Source organism: Phallusia mammillata, chromosome 2, assembly GCF_965637545.1.
Source record: "Phallusia mammillata chromosome 2, kaPhaMamm4.hap1.1, whole genome shotgun sequence".
NCBI classification, from domain to species: domain Eukaryota; kingdom Metazoa; phylum Chordata; class Ascidiacea; order Phlebobranchia; family Ascidiidae; genus Phallusia; species Phallusia mammillata.
Genome location: NC_137253.1, coordinates 4,993,705 through 5,003,590, shown reverse-complemented (window position 1 = coordinate 5,003,590; position 9,886 = coordinate 4,993,705). Strand labels below are relative to the sequence as shown.

The 9,886-nt window shown below is 36.7% G+C and overlaps 1 protein-coding gene across 1 annotated transcript; it reads right to left on the bottom strand.

Moving 5' to 3' along the window:
• Nucleotides 1-335: 335 nt before the first annotated feature.
• LOC145212832 (sodium- and chloride-dependent GABA transporter 3-like) lies at nucleotides 336-5,980 on the bottom strand. The gene is made up of 14 exons (XM_080081093.1): nucleotides 5,909-5,980; nucleotides 5,571-5,677; nucleotides 4,743-4,873; nucleotides 4,547-4,673; nucleotides 4,173-4,329; nucleotides 3,601-3,736; nucleotides 3,401-3,535; nucleotides 3,237-3,340; nucleotides 3,009-3,133; nucleotides 2,604-2,716; nucleotides 2,400-2,537; nucleotides 1,850-2,053; nucleotides 1,459-1,626; nucleotides 336-455 (listed from the first exon to the last, which is right to left on the bottom strand). The coding sequence occupies exons 2-14, from the start codon at nucleotides 5,647-5,649 to the stop codon at nucleotides 336-338; spliced, it is 1,737 nt and encodes a 578-aa protein (XP_079937219.1). The 5' UTR covers nucleotides 5,650-5,677; nucleotides 5,909-5,980.
• Nucleotides 5,981-9,886: the final 3,906 nt, after the last annotated feature.

Sequence of the window (9,886 nt, the reverse complement as noted above, 5' to 3'; positions counted from 1 at the left end):
TTCAAAATTAATTTTCAATACAGTGCATAATACATTTTATTTGACTTTGAAGAACTAAATTTGCTTTTTTGTAAAAGGTAATTTTACAATCAGAACACATTCAAAGGCAATCCACATTGTACCCGAAATTTTACGTTTTACAAATACCCACACGGAAAATCAGCAAAATTTATCACACTAATATGACAATATAGTGAAAAAAGCATGATTTAAAGTTTTTGTGGGCAAAAAATAAACAGCTCTTTGATCAAAAAATCACAACAAATATACACTTAAAAGATAATGACAGCCTATACTGGGTGTAAAACAATTTTAAATAAATGTTTTGGAACAGATTATGCTTCCAACAGTTTGTCTGCGTCGGGTGTCAAAGAAGAAATACTTATTTGGTCATGGTTGTCATGGCAATGAAGAGACGCGAAGTCGATCTTTGAAGTTTTCGCGGAAATCCATCTCTGTCAAAATATTGATTTTTAATTGTAATGACTTTCAAGTGACCCTGCGTATACTTTAGGGCAGGGGTGGGGAACCTGCGGCCTGAAGGCCGCATGCGGCCTTTTAGGGCACTCTGTGCGGCCTTCGATGTCAGAATACAATTTAGGATGTTATAATACACACTGCACCAGGCGCTAATAACTAGACAGAAACGTACTTTTTTACCGTTATTCCACGTTACTGTTTGATTGGTTCTAGGGCAGCGGTTTTCAAACTAGAGCCAAATGGTTGCGTACTGGTACACAAAGCGATTTTCGTCGGACTGTCAAGAGACCAAGGTTCGACTTGTGTTGCAAAAGAACAATTGTTTGCGCATAATCAAATGTCTTAAACTCGTCTGTGAAGTCACAAGCTGCTCTTAGATTGATATTGGTAAACAAGCGAGTTTCTACTTCAATAAAATCCTGAATGTTGTAGTGGGGGTGGAAATGTAGTGAGGAATTTATTTAGCTTGGACCGTAAGTTCAATAGCACATCGACCACTCTGTAAGTCAAAAACTTTAAACACCACTGTCCTTGACCTATGAAATAGTCTGTGCGGCCTAAACGAATGTCGATAAACCGTTTGGCGGCCTTCACAAACAAAAAGGTTCCCCACCCCTGCTTTAGGGGTTAGTATGAGGAACCTATATTTTATTGGGCTTAGCATCTGATTTACCAAACCTAACGTGATGAACTGGCCAGAACCCGGCCTGCACTCGAAATGTAGTAAAAAAAAACGAATTTAAATCTTTGGTGAAACTGCTGCAAAAATGATGCTGTATGCAAACTCGCGCTTAAATCAAGTTTGATTTTCTTAAACCTATCTCCAAATTACCCCCGTAAAACTTATACTCTTATCTGCATAATATCGTGTTACAACTTTTTGGAACAATTTGTGTTTAATGTAAATATGATTTTATCAATTTTCGGTTTAGTGTATGTGGGATTCTTTCATCTGACACTGGCACAAAAACACCTTACCTGAAGTAAGGATCCTTTTTCTTTGTACAAAGTCACCACAGCCACGATAGGAACACACAATACAGAGGATAATGACATCATCCAACCTATGACGTTTGCCCACATCGGGTAAACGTAATCTCCAATAGTTAGTGGTTCCCATTCAACGCAATACACCGTCAATACAGTCTGTAGAACAAACAAATTAATAGGGCCATGCTTTTAATCGCTTTACCAATAGATTTTTTTATCAAGAAGGGTCATCACAAAATTTCTGTATCAATACCATTTTGAAATATTGTTGTTTGAAACATTTTTCTCCTTCCGAATTTTACTTTGTTCTAATTCATTTAGCAGCCAACGCAACTTAAAGCTAGCCATAATGTACCGAATAAATTGATTTTTATCTTACCACTGTTATGACGGGAATAGCAAACTTGTAACAGTAATCGAACACTCTCGGTAATTTTCGTCCCACCATCATTGTTACGTCATGACGGTATTTTCGGGCGTCCCACAACCAACCGACAGCCAGAGATTCACACGTGACTATCCATATAAGGCAAATACCAGAAGCTCCGTAATAATTCATCAACTCGAACCAGTAAATTCCAGGCTAAAAATATGAGTTATAGTATTTTGAGCCAATGTAGCTCAGTTGGTAGTGCGCGAGTCCCAGGAGGCTTGTGTCGTGGGTTCGAATCCCACCGCAGGCTAGTTCATTCTAGCCTCCGCTTTGTCAAATGGGAACGTCTGGTGACTAGCTGACTTGATATTACGCATTCAATAGCCCTGTAGTACTATGCATTATACATAAGTGTGCCGTGATCGCTGGTTTGCATCAACGCTTAATTAGGGCTGACCGCAGTCACGAATTTATGTTCATCTTAAGTATTTTGTTGGGAATAATTTTTTACAAGATTGTTGAAATATAATAAAAAAAAACTAAAAAACATACTTACACCAGTAAGCATGATCTGACATAATAAAAACAGAAACAAAGCGATTCCACAATTGGTGATAGCTCGACGTTTATACGTTGACCCGAGTTTTGGTAGAGCATCAATTACTACAGTTGATAAAGCTTCGAATTCCCCAAACTGCAAAACAATACAGATTTTAATGCTAGGCCTGGATTTTGAATCAGTTTCCAACCCCTAACCCACCGCTGAATCAATAGCCACAAAGTAAAGAGTTAGAAAGAAAAGAGCAGACCATAGTTGTGGGATTGGAAGTTGTGCTAAAGCTGATGGTATAATTTGAAACACTAGGCCAGGACCTGAAAAATGAATGGAAAATTTTGAGGCTGTATGAGTTTTTCGGATCAGTTTTGTGTGGGTGTTTTATTTAAAAACTGGCACTTTACTTAGTTTATTGTTAGTTTGTGTTAATTTGCAGCTTAAAGTGGATTGCTGCATACTTCTTCATTTAATCCTGTCTACTCCATTGCTTCATTTTGATAGTTGGTATCTATACTGTAAGTTGGATACTGTTAATCATTTGCAGCTTGAAAGGGTCTGGGTCATGTTTTGCATGTAATAATACACAAAGAAACTTTAAACTAAACAAACCTGATTTGATAACTGAAGTTATTTCGACATTGTTTGTATAAGCCAGGTTTCCAATGATGCTAAACGTCACAAAGCCCATGGTTATTGACGTCACAATTCCACAAGGTATAATAAACACTGATTGTCTGCAAACAAACAAGCAAAGTTTGCATTTACTTTGGGTCGGAAAAATATTTTTGGCTATTTTTTTGAAAATTATTTTCTGTTTCTTGCAAAAGTTTTGCCTACTTAAAGAAGTCCTGTCCTTTTTTGTTGTAACTTCCAAAAGCTGTTAATCCGGGAAATCCCAGGCCGTAAACATAAAATGCTTGGGAGATGCCTTCCATCCATACCTTGATAAAACATAGGAATAAAATATGTATCTATTGATTTACTTTTGACTGTTTTCTTACCGAAGGCTTCAGTAACATTTCCATTTTCGGATAAAGAAACATTTTTATACCAACCCATGCGCCATCCAGAGTAACTCCCCGGATAAGTAGTACAAACAAGGTTATGTATGGCAAAGTGACAGTCAAATATACCACCTAAAAATGTATGGAGTTCGCATATTTTATTACTTTGGTAGTTTAGGCTATCATGTTTTATCTACCTTTCCGCTTGATTTAACACCTTTGATGGTTACCATGAAAACAGTAACAAAGGCAAAAACCAAAAACGGTAACATTGTGGTGTTAAATCCTAAACCAGCGTCGTCAAAACCTGATGAAACTTGTAGAACCCTGTGCCTGGTAAAAACACAATGGCCTGAATTTGAAGTACGAAGCCGAATCGTTTTTAAGAAGCCTGTTTGGGCCATAAGTTTGATTGACAGACCTGTGAATTGTAACCTCAGGAAAGACCAAGGCAACACAAACAATAAACAATTGGCCTTAAAACAAGGAGTCTTAGGGCTGTTTGAAATTAGGTCATGTCCAGCAACTGGCTACTTTAGCTAGTGTGTTAAAAATAATACTGACACAGAGTGTAAAGTCTGGCCCGATTCAAGCCCGTTTTTATTTGACGAAAACTAAACCCGAACCCGGCCCAACTTTCAACCCTGATGCGTAGACTAGTTCAGTGTTCACTAAAATAGTATTACAAACTATCTGAAGTATACGTAGCCACGAGTTTACAAAATAACTTTACACATATGATACTTCACTTTCTATCAACTTGATTCACCTCCAAAATTCAACCTGTGGCAATGTGTGATTTGCATCAGACATTCTCATTACATTCAGTTTCTCAGAAGTGACATTGACCGAATAAAAAGACTTGTTCCGATTTGTTAGGTTGCCACCAAACATAGGCACACATGAATTTGTGTTCCATTTGTTGTCTTTGACGAAAACAAACTTTAGATCACATTCGTGGCCAACATTTGGATAGAGAAAAACGAAAATTGAATAAACAATCAACGAATTTTTGCAAGTAATTTTGCCAAAATTACATGACATATTGTTTTGCGAATTCTGTAGTAAGTAGTAAGTCTTAAAACTATAAAACTTTTGTAATGACCGACTAAGTAAAACAGTAATAAGCAAAGAAAGGCGTACCACATGTTGTCCATGGAAGATTTCCAACTGTGAAGGAATTGAATAGGAACATAACACACCAACCCATGATCAGCATGTAGGGAACCATTGACCAAGTTGAAACAATAACGCTTGCTAATCCCATGCCCTAAAAAACTGAGAGTTTGGCAAAACCAAGTGATTCTAAGAATTTGGACAAATTTGTTGCGAAAAATACCTTCATGACAGGTATGCGATCCCAAGCACTCAATCTGCCTCTCTTAGTGAATTGTCCTAAACCAATTTCAAAAGTATAGAGTGGAATCGATATTACAATGCAGGATAGAAAGAATGGCACCAGAAACGCCCCTAAATTATATCAAGAAAATAAATTAATAAAAACTGAAATTTAAGGGTTGTAGGCCTACTCAGCAACTAAAATAGTCTTTAATTTATGAAAAATTAGTCTTGAACATGTGTTTTAAGTCGACTTGAGTATATTTTGCTTGGTGAAAAATAACATAGCGACATAGTTGCACTAAAAACAATCATCAAGCCGGAAATAGCTGCGCAACATAAAAACGTGATGCGCATAAAAGTGGAGGGCACAAATGGTGGATGATACCAAAACGCGCTGCAGCTACCCCGTCAAAACAAGGCGTGACTGGGGCTTACAAGAAAGTGAGGTTAGCGCATTGTGAATAACCACAACTGGGGTGGAATCAGTCGAGGGGGGCGTAGAATCTAACCACCTGTGCTTGGAAAGAGGGATTTTTAAAGTAAGTATTACTGATGCCCAGTGGTGAACCTTTATGCCCATATGAAGGTTTATCTGAAAACAGACTGTATCATTTGTAGGCTGTAAGGAATTTAACATGTGTGTCAATGTCATGATTGGCTTTTATGTTTCAAACATCTGTACCTATCACCACAATAGGTTTTGAATTTGTCATCTGAATAGTATTTGCCTGACAGGTACAAATTTATGCCCCTTTGCACTTTAGAATTCAACAGCCACATGTTTCAAGCTTGGACGTTGGTTTTTATCACTTAAATGTAAGTTTACCTCCCCCATTTCGGTAACATAGATATGGAAATCTCCATAACATGCCAAGTCCGATATTATATCCCAACAGAGTGAACATGAATTCAGATGAACGACTCCACTGAAGTCTGTGAAAGATTTAATGAAGTTTATATCCACCATATTGAAATACAGTAAAACGCACTGTGACATAACTGACGACAATTCAATCAAACAACAAAATTCAAACAATCACATGAACTGTTTTTGACAATCACATTGACACAATAAAATGCTTTCACAGGTATGTTTAGGCTAGAAATAGGTTAGGCAATATATTTTTGCATGAATATACGATTTAATAGGTCTTTATAATATACCTTTTTCTTTGCGTCACCTTTACCGGTCTTTCATATATTCTGTAAACTGTGTATTTTTACTATTTTTTTACAGCAACATATATCTGTAATGACAAACAAAAAAATTGGTAAAAATGTGACCATATATGTTTTCGGTACAGTTGTACGAAGTTTATACATAATAAGTATCTTCCTAAAGCGGTTATCAAATGATTTTGTCCCTAGCTGGTAATGAAACATATTCTTTACTTCCAATCTCCCTCTAAAAACACTGCCTTTGTTGTAAACCATGTTTAAACAATTAGACTAGACCAAATAAGTTAAATCATTTTCGTCTCTTACAAATTTTGTGCTTCATATACTTACCCCATTAACATATCATGTATATCCTTAACACAGCTAGCTACACGGTGGATTATTCGCTTAACCAAGCCAGCCTTTTGACTTGAAACGCCTTTTTCTGTTTGCATATTTCCTTCGAAGCATATTCAACTGAGCCTTTCCATTTTTTGCATGCTACGCCCTATATACATCGTAATTTTCCTGTACCAAACCCGACTACTGTTCTTAGCAAAACACTATGGGGCGGAAATAGGAAATGAATTATATAATCGATCACTATTAGCGGCCAATTTCGTAAACAGCATCAACTGTTACGTATAATTTAGTGTATATAATTCAGTATAAATGTAAACAACTAACTGGTTATGAAATGTATTTATCCAGTTTGGTTGTAAAAGCCATCCTACCGCCTAAACTAGTCTCAGGTGTACGATTAATAGTCAAGTTGTTTTATTTTTCTTTCTTTTCAGTGCTGCAAAACTATAAAGTGAAAGTTTATTTTTTAGTTTGGTGGTTTATTGGTCCGTTGAACCTTACTTTTTTCCCTACACGGGTGGTTAGTTTATAAAGCCTCCTTGCATCGACTGGTCCAACCGACATTTTTTGTCTGCAATTACGCTTTCAAACGCATTCTCCTGTGAACGCATTCAAATAACGTTTTATAACACGGTGTAGCTGCAGCGCGTTTAGAAATTATCCACCAGTTATGCCCTCCACGTTTTGCGCTATAACATTGTGCATCTATTTCCGGCTAGGTGACTGTTCTAATGCAGATGTGTTGTATTGTATGATTTACAATTCTGCACAAAACGGTACATAATAGCACAAAATACTACGCTAATGACACATGTTTAGGAAACGCATCATTAGTTCAAAACAATTGTTCAGCTTTGTTTTCTGTTTTCTAAGTCGACAACAAAAACATAAAACTCGTTTCTTTTACTAATCGGTTGCCGCTAACTAGAAATAAGTAACTTTGGGCTCCTTACGCCACCTATCGAAAATTAAGCACTTTTGGATCAGGAGAAACGTATCGTGTTAGTAGCTCTACCATTATATAAATACTTTCCTGATAGTTTATTTTAGCAAGCCGTATGCCCAAAACGCTAGTAAAAAACGTTTCCTTCGCAACGTTTGGAACAAACCTTTCCATTTTTTTCAAATAAATTCCCATTCTGAACATGCATTACTGGACAATTAAAAGGACATAGGAAATTGAATTAATAATTATTTAGTGATTATAATCGATACCAATTAGCAGCCAATTTCGTAAACATTACATGCTGAAAATAATTTTCACTGGTGGTAAGTGATGGTAAATATGACATAGGCTACATCTATATAGTTTTTTGTAAATACCAGTCAAAAATTTCCACTTGGTTACCACGAGTTAAAGGGATTTTTTTATGAATTTTGTAACTTGTAACAACAATACATTAAAAGATACACCATCGTAACGTATGTACGCAAACAGTGGATTGCACAAACGAATCGCCAAAAAAGCAGATTTAATTATTTACACTTTATAAACGGACTCACCTAAAAATTATCCATGGTGTACTAGTTATAATTTAATTCTTTAATGAATTATTATTCGCGGCGCTTGAAATTATCCGGCAGTGTTTCTTTCAGTGATTTCTATTCCTGCCGAACCCCACCCTCTTCCCTGCCACGGGTGGTTTCTAGGTCCCCCTCGGTTGGTCCAACCAATGTCCCCCTAAGCGTGTTTATACTCACATTGCGCCAAACTCATTCTCTGGTGAACTAAATGTCACATAACTTTTTTAATACGGTGTAGCTGCAGCGCGTTTAGTGATGATCTACCGAATATGCCTACACTTTGTAATGATAAAGTTTCATAGATGTCCAACTATTTCTTGTTCTACTGTAGTATTGTCGCTACGTTTTTTTACCAAACGTTGAAACTATATTTTACAAGTGGTTGCAGCATTTATCTTGAGTCAGAATGCTTTTGTCACAGTCGTACAACAAACTTACTCCGCGACAAGTGTTTGTTTGCATATTGCGTATATTGAAAACTAACTAAGTTTAACTTCACCAAATACTGCGGGTATTGCAGAAAATTCAAAGACAACTGACATTAACAAACGACTCTCAGGTGTTTTCTGCTAAACCAAATAACTGTGCAGCAAGCTAACTACACTGCACCTATCATTTTCATGTTTGGGCTTCCTGTAATGTTTACTAGGAAGGCTTTTTCTGCAGTCGATCACTCAGTACGTTGTTTGTTGCCACGTGTTTATCATGCCAAATCGTGTTTCAAAAGTTGAAAAGTGACAACTATACACTAGAGAACATTATACACTAGAACATTCAAGCCGGAAACAGCTGGACATCTTTGAAACTTTATCATTACAAAGTGTAGGGATATAATTGGTGGATTATGACTAAACGCTCTGCAGCTAATGAGTCTGGCGCAGAGTTGTAAACGGGCCTGACCCTGAAATTGGAGCCCGAACCCGGCCCGAACCCGAATCGTTTTTTAGAAACCCGTTTAGGCCCGAAAGTTTGATTGACATGCTTATATATTTAAAGCTTCAGGAAATACCAAGACAACAAACACAATAAACAATTGGTCTTGAACAAAGCGTTTTAGGGCTGTTTGACCTTCGGTTAGGTCCATCAACTGGCTGCTTAGCTATTTAAATTTATTTAAAAAAATGCGTAAAGTCAGGCCAGAATCAAGCCCGTTTTTTTAAAGAAACATAAGCCCGAACCCGGCCCAACTTACAACTCCGATTTGGTAATCACTCCTTAGAACAGGTAAAAAACATTGCCCATTTTTGGAAAGTAAATCAGTAGCGTTAACAAACTACATACATATATAATAATCACAACAAAAGTTTGCTTGAGTGGAAACCCTTTCTTAATCGTACCTTGCAAACTGGTTTCAAAGGCAATAATAATTAGGCAGTGGTTCTGTGTAAATAAAGTCAACTAACATTTAATTAGTTAGTGCCGAAGGTTGTTTACGCTTCCCAAACGCTTCCATGTTTGTGTTTAGAACGTGGATAGTCAACACAAACACAATGCACTTTTATTATTACTTCCTCTGTATTCTATTGAAACTTTCTCGCAAAACAGCTATACAGCAACGTTATAGCTAAGCATGATGATGTTTTGGTTTTGACTTCTAGAAATGACTTGCGCTTTGTTTTGGCTTTGTTAGTTATAATTAGGATGTACGATTATCCCGTTACATGCAGGGTTGCCATCGACATAGGCCCCAAAATAAGGACAACCGAAAAATTAAACATTCTTACGAAACAAACGTGTTTGAACAAATCTTTGTATTTAAATGAGCCATGACATATTTCATGTCATACTTTCTATCAGAAACAATCTGTTCCAGCAACTGTTTACGGAAAATAATGCGTGTCACGACAGCTTAGGTCTATAGGTTTACTTTACTTAGCTGGGATTTGACTGCCATTTCACCAAGACAAAAGAGGACTCAATTTAAAAACAAGGACATTTTTTAGAAATAAGGATATTAACTTTTTCCAAGACATTATCCTTTACAATAAGGACAAATCTTAAAAATAAGGACGCTATGGCAACCCTGGTTGTATGTAATAACCTGTATACTTGCTTGTGACGCAATACACTGCAATTTAGAAACAAAAATTAGCAACA